General features: G+C 46.0%; 1 protein-coding gene across 2 annotated transcripts in view; it reads right to left on the bottom strand.

Annotated features, from left to right (window-relative positions):
• The window catches only part of TPP2 (tripeptidyl peptidase 2), a 635,278-nt gene that overhangs the window by 496,745 nt on the left and 117,783 nt on the right, over positions 1 to 20,750 (bottom strand). For both annotated transcript variants that reach the window (XM_069204557.1, XM_069204556.1), the window contains exon 7: positions 5,533 to 5,687. In XM_069204557.1, coding sequence (XP_069060658.1) covers positions 5,533 to 5,687 — 155 coding nt within the window. The remainder of the gene's footprint in view (positions 1 to 5,532; positions 5,688 to 20,750) is intronic.

Raw genomic sequence — 20,750 nt, 5'->3', positions numbered from 1 at the left:
AGTTTTATTTGATTCGGCCCCCCCAGCGTATGTCTTCTAGATAGTTTAATGGCAAGATGCTCAGGTCCTTCCTGGATATCTTCCGCAACGAGACTGGGTTTGTATAGTAATCTTTATTGCCCAATTTTTCGAAGAAGGTCATAATATATTTTAACCATGGTACCCACGATGTATATAATGACTTCGTACAGGCTGTCAGGATGGCCTTGTTAAAACTAGTGTGTTCCGAGGTCCAGACTTTATGCCATAGAAGCAGTGGCTGGATCTTTATCAAATCTGCAATGAAGGGAACCCCGAGTTCCGAGTGTGTGACATACGATGAAGTGCCTTTTGGTACCCTCAACAGATATCGTAGGAAATCGTTTTCCACTGTCTGCAGTAGGTCACAGTTTGTATGTCCCCAAATTCCTGCCCCATATGTAACAGCCAGAATACACTTGGCTTTATAGATCTTTATCATGTTAGGTGGTGTAATCCCCCCAAGCCTTTTGGAGAAGAGTCGTAGTGCCATCGTTGTTTTGATCAGGTGCACTCTCTTCGTTTTCCTGCAATTTGCCCAGGTACCCAACTTGTCAAATGTTATGCCCAAATATGAAAAGGTTTGCGCGATTTCGACCTTGCTATTTGCAATAGTGGTGTTATAGGTCTTGGCGCGCTTCCCTCCGCAGTTCATGATAAAAGTTTTGGAGCGGTTGACAGTAAGTCCCACCTGTGTCATGTATGTAATGCAGGTTGTCAGGAGTTTCTGGAGAGCTATTGGGGTCCTGGCCATTAATACTGCGTCGTCTGCGTAAAGTAATGCCAGAACAGGTCGATTGTCTATTTGGGGTAGATCTATACACTTCGTGGCCAATTCTTTATCTAGATTATTTATATACATTGAGAACAGGAGCGGAGCGAGAACGCAGCCTTGGCGCACTCCTCTGTATAGACCAAAGGGGCGAGTACATTCCCCTTTTAGGCCGTACCTCACTCTTGCTCTACACCCTGTGTACATTTCACGAATAAATTGAATTAAGGCCGGTTCCACCCCCATGCTATTTAAGATGACCCACAATTTATCATGGATTACACAATCGAAGGCTGATAAGTCAATAAAGGCCAGGTACAGATTGCCTGCTCTGATCTTAGTATACTTTCCAATTATGAGACTTAGATTTAAACTTTGTTCCACTGTTCCGATTCCTTTCGGGAATCCATACTGGACCGGGGATAAAACGTTGTTTTCCTCTGCCCATGTTTGCAACCTATTCAGAATTATTCTCCCTGCTAGTTTGGCTGTTGTGTCCAGCAGGGAGATTGGCCTGTAGCAGGCTGGATTAAGGCGGTCACCCTTTTTGTATATTGGGATTATGTTAGAGACTCTCCAGGAAGGTAGGGGTCCGCATGTACAGATAGCCCTCAATGTCTGCGTCAGTACAGGCCCCCACAGCTCAATATTAGCCTTGAATATATCGATTGGAACGCCATCAGGGCCTGGCGCTTTCCCTGATTTGCTTTCTATTATAGCTTCCTCTACCTCCTGAAGGCTAAATTGGGGGGTTATAACTAGATGTGGACCTTCCTGTGGATCGTGGTCATGTGTATGGTCAGATATGTCACTCGTCGGTGAGTATATATTAGAAAAATATGCCACCCAATCTTCTTCAGAGATGGCGATTTCCATCTTAGGAATGTCTTTGTCCCCTAACACGGGGGAATTTATTGTCTGCCAGAAGAGTATGTTATCTTTCTTGCGACTTGCTATATGGAGGGTTTCCCACAAGTTTATTTTTATAGTTAATTTCCTTTCCTTTATTGCTAGCTTATATTCCTGTCTGCGTTTACGTATGTCACTCAAGCACCTTTTTGGGGCATTTAGGGCCTTTTTCAATCTCTTATGTGCTTGAGTGCAGTTATAATCAAACCATCCACACGTCCTTTTTTTCCCTGCCTTACTGCTTCTAATAGTGAGGGTTTCTTTTATGGTTTGGGTAATCATCGTAAACGCACTTAAACATTGCCCTGGGAGTGGGTTCTCTCAAACAGTCTGCGAAGGCATGTTTACATTGGCATATAACCTGTTTCAATAAAGACTTGGGGTCTATCTGGGACCACTTCATAGTGTATCCATTACGCGGCACCAGTTCAATATCATCTACCAGTGTAGTACTGTCTTCCCTAGCTGCTAAAAGGGGGGATAGTAGGAGATTCATGCTCTGGGGGTAGTGATCACTAATTGCGATGTCATGCAAGGTATAGTTTGTAAGATAGTGTGCAAAATGAGTAGACATTAGGACATAATCGATCACTGTATTTACGCCCCTACCGTTATACGTTGGTTTAAACTGTGGTTCGCCCAAAAATAATTCATTTACAAAGGATAGGTTATAGGTTTGAGCCAATAAATTCATTTCATCTCCTTGAGTGTTGTGAGAGAAGTGGAGGCTTGCACCTATACCTTCCGAGTCCCAACCACATATCTTCTCCGAAATTTCTTTACACGGATGGACGTTAAAATCACCACCCCATATCAATAAGATCTCGCGATTATTTTTTCCACATATTTTTTTAATATCATTTCCCATATCCACGAGAATGTTGGAAAACTCTCCTGGAGCAACATTATTGTAAACATTAATAATGACTAGGTGGGTCTTGTGATCTAAGTCAAACTCTATCATTTGGTAGTATGGACTCATAAATTGCATCGCTAAATTCTGTAAGGACAACTTGTTGGAGATATATGTACACAGTCCCCCTTTAGGTCTACCATACCTGGACAGCTCAGCAGGAGTGTGAAATGTTTTGTAGCCGTTTAAGTGGACAGGGGTTAAAAGCCATGTCTCTTGTAGACAAACACATGAATAATCTTCTAAAAAGTTAACCCAGATCTCATTACCTAACTTATTTGCTAGACCTGAAATATTCCAAAATAGTAGGACTATTTCAGGTTTCTGGTTAGGATTTTGATTAAAATTACAGGGCTGGTTCTTTGGGGAAGGAGGGGGGGATATCGCCCATAGTGGTATTTGGTATGTTTCTAGATTTATCATCGCACTGGCTTAGATGGGGTAATATCTCATTCCTTGTAGAAACCGTTGTATGTGATGTACCTTCCTTTTGTAGTTCCGTCACTGATCTACGTGTTATCTGTGCTTCTCTATCATGGAGAGCTAACTGTTTCATATCGAGTCAATCTATATTTTCCAGCGTTGAAAGAGGGTAGAATGTGTTGTGCGTTATGGACAAGTTTGGGCTGGATGAAGGTGCTACAGCGCGCTGTAAGCAGGTGGAATTATTCCCCTCTGGTCTCTGATAAAAGTATCCCAAGGGTACTAGCGAGATTCCTTGCAAAGTAACTTGTCTGGCTCCTAGGTCATGAATAATCCTATTCACTAAATTTGGTGTGCCAAAAGAAAGGTTCACGCAATCACCCGTCAGCTCTTTCCTGTTGATTCCTATCCATTTAATCCTTCTGACCATTTTTATATCATCGAAAAGAATCCTCACCATTCCAGGGCCCATTCGGGCCCGATGCAATTAAGGGCCTTATTTCTCAAGGCCGTCCAAGTTTCTTGTTGTCGGCCATCTATCGGTGGGACATTAGCCAAGACCACGACATATGGTGTAGCCTCCGGGGGAAGATGTAACAGGTCACTAGGGAGGTAAGCGAGATTCGGGGGTCCAGGCCTGCTAATTGTATTTCTCCCTGGATTTGAATAAGGATAGGTATTCGCTCCCCTACGCCTATCACTATTCGCTGTGTTACATGGAGTAGGATTTAGGACTTTTTTGTCTGCGGAGAGATTATGTGGTGAAGATGAGGGTTGGTTATGTTGGTTCAAAGGAGGAGCTAATGGATGAGATTGGGGCTCGTTCTGGAAGTTAACGATCCGATGTATGCTAATTGGCCTGTTGAACGGAATAGATTGTGTGTTGAACTCGTATTCTGAAGACCGCAATTTATTTCTGGGGTCCTTGCTTATAAAATACGTGTCTTCCTGTTGTAAGGACTTTATTGTTTCGAGGCCTGCCTCAAGACTAGACTCCACACCCTTTAAGCATTCCGTCATTGAGTCCAGAGTGGCTCCGATAGATATTTTCAGTGAGTTTACTATCTCGTGGAGATTTATGAGGAGTGATCGGATAGTGTCTCCTGCTGTTGTTGAGGGTTTCTTCCGGGTTAATTTTTTAAAAATGTTTTTTAATTGGAGTAGTTATTAAGTCTATCACTGGCGTTTTTTTTTAGGTCTTGTCCACCAGGCCCTTCTCCGGTTTCCATGGTCGCTTAGCAACGGGGGATATTTCATCCATCGAGTAGATTGTGTTCGAAGAGTCTTTAATACAGCCGTTTGTAACCCTTACTTTAGAGTGACCATCCCCAAGTTCACTTGAAGGGGAATTATGTTGCGGTAGTACAGATCCTAATGAGTCAGGAGATTGCTCTTTAGATAATGACATTTTCCCTTCAACAGTGGCAATTTGCTTATCTATCATTCCCATTGCCCCAGAAATATATTTTAATATAGATGAACTGTCTTTTAAATTCGTTGAGGTGTTTAATTTTGAGTGCTTTCTTTTGCCCATATTTTACGCAATGGCCGGTAGGTCAGAGAGCTGTGTTCGTATGTCTGAAGCAATTTCCCTTAATACAAAGAGAAAGAAGGGCTCCAATCACTGTGGGATCCGCTTAAATCACAAAAGAAGAAGAGGGGGGCCCAGCCCAGCCTCCTCCTGACGATAACAGGCGAGGAACAGAGGGTTCCTTCGTAAAATGGGCCTTGCGGTCAGACCAGTTAAAAAACTTGATTTTAGAGGGCTCCTGCCCCCTCAGCAAAACACAGCACAACAGTTGAAAGAGAGGTTCCGAAAGAAAGGAGAGCAAAGAAATCACAACAGTACCTTCAGGCAGCCCTACGCTCATAGGTGTCTTGTCCAGAAGTTTTTATGGAGAAATGTCAGGGGGGTGGCCCTGCCCTGCCTCTTCCGGGCAAGGACGGGCAAGGATGGGCCCGCCCTTGGCCCGGGCTTTGCCCGGGCGCCGCCAACGCGCGTCCCGCGAGGCGGGAGCGCTGCTGTAAATTTAAAGGGCTCCTGCCCTAATCAAACAGTGGTGATGCCGGTGGTGCCGCCTCCAGCCGCCCTCCGATATGCGCGTCCCCCATGCATACCAATAAGCAAATCTACAGCTATGTGGCGAGCATATAAAGCTAATGGGTGTTATCAACACTTAAGTTCTAGAGGGATTGCTTTCACGGCAAAGCATGATAAAAATCTGAATTAGCATAATTTCCTGTTAGAACATCATAAATTCCCAAAACGCTGAGTGCATCATAGTCTGATATATGGCCAGTAGCGGCCATGAATAAACAGTTGTATCAGGCCTTTAACATTGGAAAAACAGAATGTCTAACCTAGCTAGTAGAGATACCACTGGTTTCAACACAACCTTCAACGGGGGGAAATAACCATAATTTGACCAGCATGCACGCCTTTTTTATTGGATATTCCCTCAAAAACGTATGTCAGTCAAGCCAAATGAAAACTTACAGCTCTTATGAGGCCAGTCCCAGTTTCCATTGAGCTTAATCTTGTGTCGCCAATCTTAACTGCCAGAATCTGGGCTCCAGGTGCTATTCCATTTCGTTCTACATCGTCTGGGAAGTAGCCTGCAGCGATGCTAGCAACATGCGTCCCATGTGCCCCTGAAGAATTAAAGGAAAGTTTTAGAATGCATATCCAAGTTTAATGCTCAATATACCAACCGGTAATTTAGCTTTAGTTCTTAACAACTAAGCATTCAGCAGGAATAATGAAAAAAACTAAAAAACGTTCAAGTCACACAATGTGGCAAGATAAAGGCAAAATATATATATATTTTTTAAAGTTATTTTACAGAGCAAAGCTTCACTTAGTTTAGCAAGATCCTATTAATTCAACACAAAAAACACGATCTTCCAGTAAAAGAAATCTAGGAATTTTCCTGAACAAAAGAGCCAAGCCTTTCACAAGGGGTTCCATCTTCCTAACAAGCAAGTTATTTACCTATGGACCAGACATTTCTGGTGGATAATCTAACTGCAGATTCCTTAACTACTGAATATTCCCCAGGTGTCAGCCTGGATCTGGAAACGTTTGCAACAGTACTCCTGAATGCCAGTAAGTTAAATTATGCAGCTCTGAGCCAATATTGTTCTGCTCTGGAATTGAAACGAAACCAAATACAAGCGCCACCCATGAACAAAGATATCAGTTGCTTTAATTGGCTCTGTGTCCGAGGCTTCAGATTGGCATGTGCAGTTTGTAGATCTCTAAACTGAAATCTTTTTAGAATGAAAAAGTTCACATAGGAGGGATGTGGGACGGACACTGAGGAATCTGTGGTTAGAAAGAGTATCCACCAGAAAGACAGTTACTGACAGTAAGTAAGGAGTATGTTAAAGGATCAATTCGTAGCGTGTAGTGTGGCAGATTCACATGCTAAGCACACTCCTGCCATTTAGTGTTGGGCCCGGACTCTGCATGTTGTTTTTCTCAAAGCTTTATGGTCGATGTTGCGCATCATACCTCCTCCTCAAGTTATTGGGCATGTTCTACAGCTCCTGTTTTAGATTCTAATGTTTTTTCTGCCATATGGGAAGTGAGGATATAGTCTGCTAAGTAAGCGTTTGGGGTTAAAAGTGCTGAGAGGTCTGTGTATTTGTGTCGCCATCTAATACCTGCCATGCGGACAGGAGGGTGGATGTGAATCTGCAGCACTATATGCTAGGAATCCATGCTTACAGGGTAATAGGCTCAATTCTGCACATACTATGCATGTACTGTGAAGCAGTACATACACCTCCTGCAGTGGCTTTGGGCATCAGACTGTGAATTTGCTTTAAATAATGTGCGTAGAACTGTTTGTCCCACTAGAGCCGGTTGTCTGTTTTGCACACCTACACAATAGTGATTGGTAAGTGTGTGGGTTTGTCCATGTTGCCGCTTTACAAATGTATGTCAGTGGGATAGTTCCTAAAAATGCCATTGATGCTGCCTTTTTTATTGTTGAATAAGTTGGTCATTGCAGGTACAGTTCATTTTGCTTTGATGTAGCAAATCTGTATACATTTTACTATCCATCTAGGTATTCCAGATTTTCGTAGATTAGAAAAAGCTACAAATAGTTATGATTTTCTAAAGGTTTTTGTTCTTTCCACATAGCACATAAAGACATGTTGCCAATTTTTGTCCTTGTTGCTTGATCTGGAGTGAGAACATTCTCATCCCTTCTCGGCTCAGAGGCGTGCTCAAGATGTTAACTAGAGGGCTGTGGCGTGGAGGAAAGGTGTATGTAATATTTTCTTCATTCGTGGTGGGCAATCGTACTCACAGCCCTTGGTATGGTCTTCGGTCCCAACCCAATACTGAAGTCTTCTGCGTGGGTTCCTTGACCTACACCTTCAACTCACCTTCCCCACTGGATTTGTGAGAGGTTTGTGATGACGATTCCACCTTGAAAATGTATCTTGGCATCGATCTCACCCTCGATGTGTGATTCTCCATGCAAGAACTCTGCTTCAGTTGCCATCTCCATGTTATGTGCTAGGCACCAATCTATTCTGTTTCACAGCGTTTTCTTATTTTATATAATAGTTTGCATGCTACGCAGTCCTATTCCTTGTGTTCTGGTGGTAAGCACAAGTTACAGACCTTGTGAGTGTCCGAGTAGGCATATTTGGCCCCACACTGAAGCCATCATCTAAATAAGCTTTCTGTTTTTGGCTATATTAGCCGGAGGCGAACATTCTGGAAGAGTGTGGATGTCGACTTTGTGAAAGTCTGATGTGCGTGGTTGATTTGTACACTGTTTTAACACATATCAGAGCTATGTGTTTTTTTCCGTTATCGATCTTTGGTCTTGTCGATCTTTTTCTTTTTTATCTGTAGGCCATGAGGGTATCGAAACTGTAGAGCTCACATGGAGTTTATCCAAATCCGATGGCATAAAAAAATAATCTATCAAAGAAGCAGTTGGCCATGCCCATACCTTGAGGAGGAGATACAATGCACAACATCTACCATAAAACTTCTTTGCGAAAAACAACTTGCAGAGTCCGGGCCCAACACACTATATGGCAGGCGTGTGCATAGCAGCTGTACCTGCAGCCAACACATGCTACAAATCTGGTTCTTCTAATGGATACTTTTAACGGCAGATTCATCACCTTGTCAATAGATACTTTAGCAGTACCTCCCATGGTGGTGAGGTCTGAAATGTCTCATAACAAAGAGACCAGCAGTAATGAGTAGGCAATATGCCCCTTTCAATGGGCACGACTGTTGAGGCAGTAGTGCTTCATGAATGTGTGCACTAACACCCACCTAGATGCCTGCCAGATGTCCTCGACAGATAGCCAACGTACTATTGCTGTGAAAGCGGCTTTAGCCTTTGTGGAATTAGTGCACAATTCTTCTGAGGGTTGATTCTACGCCAATGCTTAGCAAATCTTTATTCAGAAAAAAATGCACTGATATGCAGTCCACTTTTGCACTGCATAACCACATTTGCTGCCAAAGGCCCTACAAACAACTGTTCATCCACTCTTTGCTCATTGGTTCAACTGATATTAAAGCTCTGGGCCTTCTTCGGATCCAAATTATGGAGTCTCTTTTTCCTTAGAGGGATGAGGTGGAGCAAAGAATGCTGGAAGGGTGATGTCTTGCCAAATATTAAAAGGCAGTGACCACTTTCGGAAGAAAGGAAGCTCGGGATCTCAACACCAACTTATTTGGGAAGAAGGTGGTAATAGGTGGGTTTACAGAAAGCACCTGCAGTTCATTCACATGTGTAGCCAATGTTATGGTGAGGAGAAAGACTGCATTCCAAGTTAGAAGTCTCAAGAGGGAACTGTGCAGCGGCTCAAAAGGGGTACACATCAAACTAATGAGGACCAAGTTTAAATGCCACTGAGGCATCACAAAGGGATTTGGTAGAAACAAATGTAAACCATTCAAAAATCTCAACAAAACAAGTGATTTAAATAGTGAATTTCGATCTCGCAACCACAAATAACTGAAAGTAGATAAAATGGGCTTAACAGTGCCTAAGGCAAATCTTTGCTGGTCTAGGGATAGAACGAACAAAACAGACACTTGTAATAAGTCAATTTGTTGGGGGACACACCAAATCACAAATATCTCCCAACAACAACAACAATACACGGATTTTGGGGAGGGACGCTTTGCTGCCAAGGTGACTTCAATGACCTTGTGTGGCAGGTCGAAGGAGGTCAACTGCCACTACTCAATCTCCAAGCAAGGAGATGCAGAATGAGAAGGCCTGGGTGTATCACCCAGCTCTGCTAATGCAACACAAGGTCATCCTGAAGCAGCAGCTTTAACCCCTTCGCTACCAGGCCTTTTCCCCCTCCTGTGCCAGGCCTTTTTTTGCCTATTTGGAATAGTTCTAGCTTAGGCCCTCATAACTTTTTGTCCACATAAGCTACCCACACCAAATTTGCTTCCTGTTTTTCCAACATCCTAGGGATTCTAGAGGTACCCAGACTTTGTGGGTTCCCCTGAAGGAGTCCAAGAAATTAGCCAAAATACAGTGAAAATTTCGTTTAAAAAAAATAAATAAAAGAAATGGGGAAAAAAGGGCTGCAGAAGAAGGCTTGTGTTGTTTTCCCTGAAAATGGCATCAACAAAGGATTTGCAGTGCTAAAATCACCAGCTTCCTAGCTTTCAGGAACAGGCAGACTTGAATCAGAAACCCCATTTTTTTCAACACAATTCTGGCATTTTACTGGGACATACCCCATTTTTACGATTTTTTGTGCTTTCAGCCTCCTTCCAGTCAGTGACAGAAATGGGTGTGAAACCCATGCTGGATCCCAGAAACCTAAACATTTCTGAAAAGTAGACAAAATTCTGAATTCAGCAATGGGTAATTTGTGTAGATCCTACAAGGGTTTCCTGCAGAAAATAACAACTGAAATAAAAAAATATTGAAATTGAGGTGAAAAAAACCCAGCCATTTGTCTCTACATTTTACTCTGTAACTTTTTCCTGCAATGTCAGATTTTTGAATGCAATATACTGTTACGTCCGCTGGACTCTTCTCTGGTTGCGGGTATATATAGGGCTTGAAGGTTCATCAAGAACCCTAGGCACCCAGAGCCAATAAATGAGCTGCACCTTGCAGTGGGTTTCCAATCTATACCGGGTATACAGCAATCCATTTGCTGAAATATAAAGAGTCAAAAATAGTTATCAAGAAAACCTTTGTATTTCCAAAATGGGCACAAGATAAGGTGTTGAGGAGCAGTGGTTATTTGCACATCTCTGAATGATGGGGTGCCCATACTAGACTGTGAATTACAGGGCATTTCTCAAATAAACGTCTTTTTTACACACTGTCTTACATTTGGAAGGAAAAAATGTAGAGAAAGACAAGGGGCAATAACACTTGTTTTGCTATTCTATGTTCCCCCAAGTCTCCCGATACAAATGGTACCTCACTTGTGTGAGTAGGCCTAGTATCCGCGACAAGAAATGCTCCAAAACACAACGTGGACACATCCAATTTTTTGAAAGAAAACAGAAGTGTTTTTTGCAAAGTGCCTACCTGTGGATTTTGGCCTCTAGCTCAGCCCCCACCTAGGGAAACCTACCAAACCTGTGCATTTGTGAACACTAGAGACCTAGGGGAATCCAAGATAGGGTGACTTGTCGAGCTCTCACCAGGTTCTGTTACCCAGAATCCTTTGCAAACCTCAAAATGTGGCTAAAAAAAAACTTTTCCCTCACATTTCGGTGACAGAAAGTTCTGGAATCTGAGAGGAGCCACAAATTTCCTTCCACCCAGCATTCCCCCAAGTCTCCCGATAAAAATGATACCTCACTTGTGTAGGTGGGCCAAGTGTTTGTGACAGGAAAGAGCCAAAAACACGTCGAAATTGAGGGGGAAACAAAGTGGGTCCAAAAGGGCAGTTTGAAAAAATACATTTTTAGGCTGACAAGTGCCGCAGAAATTTTATCGGTATAGATGAGACAATGCTGGGTGGTAGGAATTTTGTGGATTACTGCAGATTCCGGAAGGTTCCATCACAAAAATGTGGGAAAAATGTGTGCTTTCCAGCAAAGTTGCAGGTTTGCAGGGCATTGTGGGTAAGGAAATGGTTTGGGGTGCATGTGAAGCACACCACCCTGGAATCAACTAGATGTTTAGTTTTCAGATGTGTCTAGGTCTAGTGGATTTTTCTACATGGCAGCGTCCCAAAGTAAAAAAAAAGTGCAGCCTCACCATTCAAAGTGGGACGATTTTGAGAGTTACCAAGGTCTCATGGCCCAAATGTAAAACAAAAAACAAAAATAATCAAATGTCCTCTTGCTTGCCATGGGATAAGATGTTTTAGTGTACAGGGGAAGAGCTGAAAGACTGTTAGCCCCTTCAGTTCGGGTGGGGGCATAACCAGGCCCATACTGGTTGGTAGCCACCACCCCACTATTTTCTTTTATTTTTTTTATTCCCTGGCATCTAGTAGACTTTCTGTCCCCCCGGGGTGTGGATCGGGGGCAATTGCCCAATCTGCCCACTGGTGGGCAGAACAACGTTGGCCCCATTTATATGGGGTGCGGGTATGGCCAAACCCTCAACCTCTTATTTTGAAAAAAAAAATCTTCCCTGGTCTCTGGTGGGCTTTCTGCCCCCATGGCCTTCCAAAATAAGGGGGGCAATTATGGCCAACAATAATGTGCCCCCATGGGGAGAGACCCTTTCCCAAGGGGCTGCCCACTCCAAACAAAACCCCCACATACACACACACCAATCCATGGTGTCTAGAGGTTTCTGCCCCAAAGGGGGCAGATTGGCCTTACAAAAATAGGCTGATCTCCCCCCAAGGGGGGCAGAAATGGCCTAATAATAATTGCAACTGACATTTGTGATCCGCGAAACACCCATAGCTGTGTTTGTACACCCTCGCATTTAAAAATCCTACTAGGTGGTTTACTACCAAGGAAATACTTTGATGGTCCATCCACTTCCAGAGGCACAGAGCCACTTAACCCAAGACCGCATCTTGCCCTGCCAATTTCAGTACAACATGGCAGTGTTTTTTTACGTGAGCACCTGCACCAGTGTTTCTGTGATGGGGGGCAGGAAGTCCGTTAAATGCAAAGCAAATCGTCCTAAACTGCAACAAATTTACGCAAAGTTGAGTCTCTGTTGGAGAAAAAAGAACCCTGCTCTCAACCTTTTACCAATGGCCTCCCCAACACAGCAGTGATGCATCCGTCAGCTGTGGGTGCAGTAAGGAGACGGGCCTAACTCTGCCCCAATTGCAGTCCAGTACCCACCACTGCAGATTTTTTTGGGGTCTCCTCTGAAATCTTGAACTAAACCAATCGATTCCCCTGATGTTGTGCTTACCTGAGAATTGAGGTCCCTTTGCAAAGCCTGCATGTGCCACATGAGGTGGCTGACAATTGCCTGGGGCACACCTGCCACCAGCAGCCAGTCGTCGAAGTATGGGAAAGACTGGTACCTGACCTCCGAAAGGTGTGCTTTGACCAAAGTCAATCACTTTCATGAACATAAGAGGGGCGCTGGTGAGGCCAGAGGGGAGCATCGGGGAATGAAAATGCTCCTATCCCACCATTAACTGCAGGTAGCGTCTGTGAGCCTGCAGAAAAGGCTAATGAATGTAAGAGCCTTGCAGGTCCAACACCACCCTTAAGTGTTCAGGCCAGACAACACCTGGGTAGCATGAGCATCTAAACATGACTGTAGAAGGCTAGCTCAGTTTATGGTGTACACCTATGGTGTGGCACCCTATAATGAGTCCAGGCAACCCTTATCAATAGTGAATAGGTGTCCAGATAGCAGAAGCTCTCTAGGGGTACCTGAGGTGAGCAGCTAAAGGTTATCCAGAAGGAATGTAAAGCGTTTGTAATACCACAGTAGTCAGACAGTAACTTGTTCACAAGAAAGAACCTTAGAAATGTGGCAAAAATACTACTAAACTGACATTAATGTAGGTTCCTTTGGAAATATTACACACAATATACACATCAAATAATCATCCAAAATAACATAAAAATATACAGGGCCCTAAGGAAGGGCCAAAGAAAGAGGAATGTGAAATAGTGATTCCAGCCAAGGTAAGTGTGGTTGCTAGCTAGGGGCTGGGGCAGTTAGGAGTACCAGAGGTAAGTCCTGTAAGTGACCCCAGCAACCAGGAGCAAGCCAGTTACCCACCCAGTTGTCGCGTAAGCCAACACATAGAGTAGTGGCTGAAGTTTGTGAAATTTAGGACCCTTCCCCATGGACCCCGATGAAACCAGCAGGCAAGAAGATGGATGGAGAGTGCCCCTACCCCATGATACCCTGAAGACAGGAGTACCTACACCAAGGACCCGGATGCAGAGGGGAGAAGGGACTCTCTGAAGGCTGTGTATGCCTAGGATTGTCCAGCTGCTATCACAACCCGTGGACCTGGCTGGTGGAACACAGGGATGAATTCCAGATGTGGAGGACCTGCAAAGGAAGGGGGCCAGAGTCCAGCACCTTTGGAGGTGCCAATGGGGTGCAGGTGGCAATACCCACCCTCATGAAGATGAAGACCCTGCAGCTGTCCCTAGACGGTCGTCAGATTGCAGGAGGGCTAGTGACCAACCAGGTCATCAACAAGCACTGGCAAGTGCAAATAGGGGTTGCAGAAGAATTTGCAAAGTTTTGGGGACCAGCAAGCTTCAGGAGACACTACACAGGAAGGGGAGTCAGAGCTGGCCCTCGGCACACAGGAAGGCCAACAGAAGTCAATGGATCCCCCACAAGTGACCTGCAAGCTCTGGGCACATGTAGTCACAAGGAGGCTTTACCAGCCCAGCAAAACAGAAGCCCCATGTCTCAGGAGTTGCAGGACAGGAGCTGATCTTCTGTCTGCACAGTGCTAGAGGCCGGGGCTTCTTGGAGCCTGAAGATCTCGGAGGAAGAAGCAACAAGCCTTGGCAAATGCAACAGTCGCTGTGCACAGGGGAGCCAGTCCAGTGGCAGGAGCAAGGGCCCACAGTCTCCCAAGTTGGATAGAAGACAAACACGATCCAGAGGAGTCCACAGACTCGCCACCTGTATTGCAGGATTTTCAGATCTCCGTGGACAGCAGACCCTATCAGCCGGTCGAAGTTGTCTTGAGGTGCCTGTGGTTGCATAGGAATGACTCCTTCACTCCAAGGGAGATTACTTCATGGTTCCTGGTGCAGGCAGAGCCTTTGTCACTCTGGGGGAATCCACAGTCTTGGATGTTGCAGAATTCTTGCAGGATCTGGAGAAACATGTTGCAATGGGAGCCTTCCCACCAGCATTAGACTTGTTTGGTTCCAACGAAGACCAGCAGCGATTTCAAAGGCCAGGGGCAGATGATGTCTTGCAGAAAGTTTCTTGAAGAGTCTTGCTTGGTGAATGTGAGGACACACCCGCAAGGGAGTTCTTAAGTAACCCTAAAAGGGAGTTGGTCACTCTGTAGTGACCCAAATATCAGTGGGGGCTAGGGACGTCATTTACCTGGCAAAACCAGTCAGATGCTCTCAGGGGCCTCTGCATATCTTATTTCCAAAACGGCAGAATCTAGTGGCCGAGCTCTGTGCACCTCCCTAGGGGAGGAGAGGACGTGGACAGGGGGGTAGTCACTCCCCTGTCCTTTGAGTAGTCTTGCGCTAGAGCAGGAACCGGGGATTCCTGAACTGATGCAAACTGGATTATGCAAGAAGGGCTCCAAATGTGCTCTTCAAAGCAGGCTGGTGGTGCTCCGAGGCCACCCCACCCCAGCCCTTATACAACTAATACACTGGGAGAGATGGTCACACCTCTCCCTTGCAGGAAATCCTTTGTTCTGCTCCTCCGGCCTGGGCCTGGCTAACCAGCAGGAGGGCGGAACAGTGTCTGGGGTCAGCGTGGGCTGGCAGCTAGACCCCGTAAGGCTGCACAGGCAGAACTTGGGAATCCCCTTGTGTCTAAGTGCAGCAGTCAGGTTTGGCAGTGAAATGGTGCATGCACCCATTCACACAGCCTGCAACTGCAGTCACACTTTGCATGGGCTCCCATGGGTGGCACAACACATGCTACAGCCCATGGGGAACCCCTGGTGTACCAAAGGCCTGGGTACCTAGGTATCTTATACGAGGGATTTACATGGGTGCACCAGTATGCAAACTGTGGGTGTGAAAGGTTACCAACAACTAAATTCAGGGGAGGGAGCATAGTCATTGGGGTCCAGGTTAGCAGGATCCCTGTGAACTACAGTCCAAACACACTAACATCAGGCAAAAACTGGGGGTAACTTTGTCAGAAAGATGGCACTTTCATAGAACGATTTTTCGCAGGAAGGCCTAGAGGGGTTGAAGACCTATAATAGCACTAAGGCCTATGTTATCCTTTGGCATATGAAAGTAAAACCTAGTTCCTAACTCAGAGGCTGGAGCCCTCTCTAAGGCCCCTTTGGCCAAAGGGCCTGTACTTGCTGCTGTAAGATGGACAGATGATCTTCCGTCAACCAATCAAGGATTTGTAAATGAAGGCTAATCACCGATAGGATCTCAAGGCGCTGAATGTAGGTGTGCTGCTCAGGCGAAGAGCCAGGTCTTGAGGACCTTCCTGAACTGCTTCAGTGATGCAGTCTGACTGAGCTTGAGGGGCAGTGTGTGTTCCATGTCCAGGGTGCTAGGTAGGAGAACAATCTTCCTCCTGCTGTCCTTTTCTGGATCATGGGGACGGCTGCAAGGGCGAGCTGGGAGGAACGGAGATGTCTGTTGGTTAGGTAGAAGGTTAGGCCGGTGGCTGATGTGTGCTCGTTCTATGTTGTGCAGTGCCTTGACGGTGTGGATCAGGAATTTGTATGTGATGCGCTAGTTGACTGGGAGCCACTGTAGGTCTCCGAGGTGGAAGGAGATTCGGCTGTGCAAGGGGATGTCCAGGATGAGACTTGCTGCTGCATTCTGGACTCGTAGTCTTGATTGAAGTTTCTTGGTAATGCCAGCATATAGTGCGCTGCCGTAATCCAGTTTGCTGGTGACGAGTGCGTGGGTGACTATCTTCCTCGTGTCAGGGGGAATTCATTTGAAAATCTTCCGCAGGAGACGGAGGGTGTGGAAGCTTGATGAGGAGACAGTGTTAACTTGGAGTGTCATCGATAGAATGAAGTCCAGGATGATGCCCAGGTTGTGCGTATGATCCCTTGGGGCAGGGGGCCACCAGAAATCATTCCAGGCAGAAGGGGTGGAGCTGATCACTAGGATCTCTGTCTTGTCAGAGCTGAGCTTGAGGCAGTTGGCCTCCATCTAGGCGGCGACTGCTCTCATCCCGTTGTGGAAATTCCTCTTGGCTTGCGCAGAGTCCTCGGACAGGGAGAGGATCAGTTGGGTGTTGTCAGCGTAGGAGACTATGTTTAGCTCGTGTTGTCTGGTGACATTAGCGAGCGGGGCCAAACAGATGTTGAAAAGCGTTGGGCTGAGGGAGGATCCTTGGGGCACTCAGCAGCAAGTGTCTTTCGGTTCTGATGTGAATAGGTCAGCAGTCTGACCCTCTGTGTACTTCCGGTGAGGAAGGACCTGATCCAGTTCAGGGCTTTGGCTCAGAAGCCGGCGTTTTGCAGTCTGTCGCAGAGGGTGGAGTGAGAGATGGTGTCAAATGCAGCGGAGAAGTCAAGGGGAATGAGTGCGGCAGTGCCTCTGTGGTCCAGTATGTTGTGTACGTCATTGGTGGCTCCTAAGAGTGCAGTTTCGGTGCTGTGGTTGCTTCTGAAACCTGTCTTGGAAGAGTCCAGGATGTGGTGTGTCTGGAGGAACTCATTGAGTTGCTGGCTGATGGCCTTTTCCTTTACCTTGTCTGGGAACGGGAGCAGAGAGATCGGTCAGTATTTCTTCATCTCCCTAGGGTCGGCAGTGGGTTTCTTGAGTAGCGGGCTGATTTCAGTGCGCTTCCAGTCTGACGGGAATGTGGCGGTCTTGAAGGATACGTTGATTGTTCCGCAGAGCTCCGGTGCTATGGAGGCGCCGGCCAAATTGAGGATGTGATGAGGGCATGGATCTGAGGATGCTCCTGAGTGCATGGAGTTCATCAGTCTTTGGGTGTCCTCTATGGTGATGAAGGTCCAGGAGTTCAGTATCTGGTGGGGTGCAAGATCCATGGTGGTGAGCGGTGCTGTCAGGCTTTGGTTCCTGAAGCCTTCGTAGATGTCCTGGATCTTACGGTGAAAGAAGGTGGCGAGGTCGTTGCAGAGGTCTCGGGAGGGATGGATTGGGTATCTGCCCCAGGGTTCGACGATGGCGAAGAGCTCTTTGCTTCAGTCCGCCAGTCTTCCTGATGGTGTTGGACAGAATGGAGGGGAATAGGCCAGCAAGGACTCACTAAAGTGGTTTTGGAGGTGGTGTTCGGAGGGGAAAGGGGGGGGGGGGGGGGGGGGGGCAGATTAGCTGCAAGTTGTTTCTATTGATGTCCTCCCGCTGCCGTCGTCACGAAAACACTAAAAGGCCTGCTGAGCTGGAGAAGTCAGGTGCCTGTGAGATGAAAAACACTACCGTAGACATGGAGAGAACACAATTCTGGTGGAATTGTCTAGTGAGAGTAGAAAGATCCAAGGAACGCCTGCTGTGACTCTGCTCTTCTTGAAGGTTTCCAAGGCCGAGTACTCTATCACTGAAAAGACGAGAACCATCAACATGTCCATCAAGGATGCATGGACATCCCCAGAAAAGCCCACAGGCCTCATCCAGGCATGGCACCGTAGAGCGGCAATGGTACACAGTACATGTCCTACAAAGTATGTTACCTACAGTCCAGAGCGGATAAAAATTGTTGTTGCACAGCGACTGTCCTAAATAACCTTAGTAAAGGACACCTGAAGGCCAGCCAGAACAGCTAGTAATACTTGTGTAACAGGGTCCCAAAGGGCACAAGAAGAGCAGTCTAGGACACAGCTGCCATTCACAGATCGCACGAAAAGCCTTTACCAAATGTTTAATTTCTTTTTGATTCACGGTCAGGCAGAGTAGTCAAGAACGCATGTGGATTAGTTTTGGTGGCAACTGTCTGTCCCATCACACTCTCTGGCACTGGCTGTTGAGTAAGGCAGTCTCGCCAGGTGGAGGGGGATGATGATTAGTAATCTACCAGTTAACAAGGGGACCTGAATAAGGTTTGACCTATAGCTCAAAAGAGCGTCTGTAAGGGCCTCACTGAATGGCAACAGGCTCAGTGGAAGTCTGACCAGGTTGCAATACTTCTGTCAATACATTAGTCTTATCTTCCATGGTTGGTAGTTTTAAGTCCAGAACTTCTGCCACCCTTAGCATGACGACAGTATAGGAAGCACTTTCCTCCGTGGCAGGACCAGGGGATATAAGGCCAATATCTTGTAAAGCTGCCAACCCACTGAGATCCTGAAGCTCTTCATACCAGCTTTTCTCATCATATTGGGGAACATAATCTCCCCCCTTCTCACAGTTATAACCGAGTCTGTGCCAAAAACACTGTAAAGTCTGGGCCCCTATCATGTGGTACAGGCAACGTATCAGACTCAGAAGAGTTGCCGGTTGGCACCAGGCATGACTTTGGTTGAGGTGGACTCAGTTTGAAGTTGGAAAGCACTATGGGCTGTACATTCTCATCAGGCATGAAAGGAACCAGCACAGGGAATGATGTTTGAACCAATGTCTGCAACTGAGCCAGTGCGGAACCAAATGAAGGTTCAAGGGGCAAAGACTGCGCCAAGAGCAGCCTTGCCGGTGGGCCTGCTTTGAGGCCAGACGGCATGCAAGATGGAGCTAGGAAACTGCCAAATATACACAGCATACCATCCTTCAAGGCGTCTACTTGCTGCAAAGTCACCGAAAGTCCTGAAAATTCAAGATGCATCAGGATCAAATTTGGAATAGGCTCCGATGGAGATCGGGAGAGAGACCGGGAAGCATATTAACACCCATGAACCCTCCCTGGAGTTCACAGTGATAGGAAGGGGCAGAACTCCTGCTCCAGTTTCTTGTGATTTTTCCTTGACTGACCCAAAACATGATGGAAATCTGCTGCAGGAATGACTATGGGACAAGAATAGGTCCTTCCTTTCGACTTTGACCGGTCGCAGCATGGAGTCTTTTTGTGTTCCGCAATGTAGAGTTCGGCCTTACAGTCCCATATGGCATATGGGTTTATCTGGGTGCAGTGACCGCAGGGTCTGGAGTTATGAACCAACCTTAGGTACCACAAACAGACCCTATTGTTATAAGGTGTAATATTTCCTGGTCCAAAGGTTAAGAAGCTACAGATCAGTGTTTGTAGACACAAAGGTAAGAACTGACATCAGAGTGCATGGGTGACACTTCTAAGCACCTCTGCTTGTCACTTCTGGAGTAGAATTACTCTGGCCAGAGCTGCACTACGCTAGCTACCAGCACACAAGAATATTGCTTTAAATGTTCCCGATACTAGTTTTAAACCTGGTGAATATTTACAAGGTAAGGAATCTGTAGTTAGAAATATTAACCAGAAATTATTAGCTTAAAACTTTCATTAATGTTGAAAGAAAGCACTGAAACCAAATACGTGGAATTCGTTTGGTGGTACTGTTCAGTGAATAGCAGGCGAGTGTCCGAATTCAAATAGAAAATTATACTGATAACTACTACCATACAAATGTTCATTGCCAGACCCATGGGACATCCCAAGGACATTTATACGACCAAGCCCCACCTCTTCCATGAAATCCCAAACTGGCAAAACACTAAACTGTAGGTGTTGCACCGAAAACCCTCAGGGCGGCTCTGTTAAGCAGTGCTGCCTCGACCTTGTACGTCTTCTGGGCAGTCCTGCAATTCCATCTAGAGAAAGCGAAAACCATGCAAGCCCATTAGAGAAGCACACTGTGTTCTGAAATTTTGTCAACACCGGAGTGGGGCTCTGACCTCAGAGGGGCAGATAAAGAAAATTCCCACAGGCTATGCATTGACTGACAGTGGCAGCAATGAGTAGTACGTATTTGCACTTGTAGCCTTATTGGAGACTTCCTGCAGGGCTAGTATAACTTCCATAAATGGGATTTCCACAAAATGGTGTGGGGTCTCCTATGTGCATGACTGGGGATGTCCATCTTTGACATCCAGCGTGGATGTACACTTCACACAGCACCATCTCAAGAACCTTTTTACTGGCCTAATCTTTGTTTTGGAATGAAATTCTCTTGCATTGATGAAACAAGCTGCTTTTCTGTTTCCTGTGTAAGGACCAACAGAGGACAATGTGCTTCCAGATGGAGGCGGTTAAAGTTTGCCTTAATTAGGACAGCGGGCATGGAGCCAACAAAATCGTCCTACAGGACTGGTGAAGCCTTTAAACTTCTAAATATAGCAGACTCTCTGGTTGGTACTAGAAAGCTGCCTTTACCACCAGTGAGGTGCAAGTAGCAACCACTTCAACCAGTATTTTTTCTTTGTTCACTCTCATGTAGACACTGAGGAGTCCTGTGCACTAGAACAGTATCAGAAGACCATCAGGAAACAGGCTTCTCCATGGTTGACATTCTCGGCACAGACTGGGGTGGTGTCTGGGGAAACCAATAGCCTACTTGATGCCTTACCTGAGAAAATACATAAGACATAAATGTCTTTTGAGGCTATGGATACAACATGCCAGAAGACGCCTCAAGAAAAACAGTACCAGCTAATGGAAGGACCTGCATCAAGACAGCTCGATCAACAGACTGCCCTAGAGCCATGAGGTCACTCCTGCCCTGCAG

The sequence above is a fragment of the Pleurodeles waltl genome, chromosome 8 (genome assembly GCF_031143425.1).
Source record: "Pleurodeles waltl isolate 20211129_DDA chromosome 8, aPleWal1.hap1.20221129, whole genome shotgun sequence".
In the NCBI taxonomy this organism is placed as follows: domain Eukaryota; kingdom Metazoa; phylum Chordata; class Amphibia; order Caudata; family Salamandridae; genus Pleurodeles; species Pleurodeles waltl.
The sequence above is the reverse complement of the archived record's forward strand: the minus strand, read 5'-3'. Positions and strand labels throughout refer to the sequence as shown.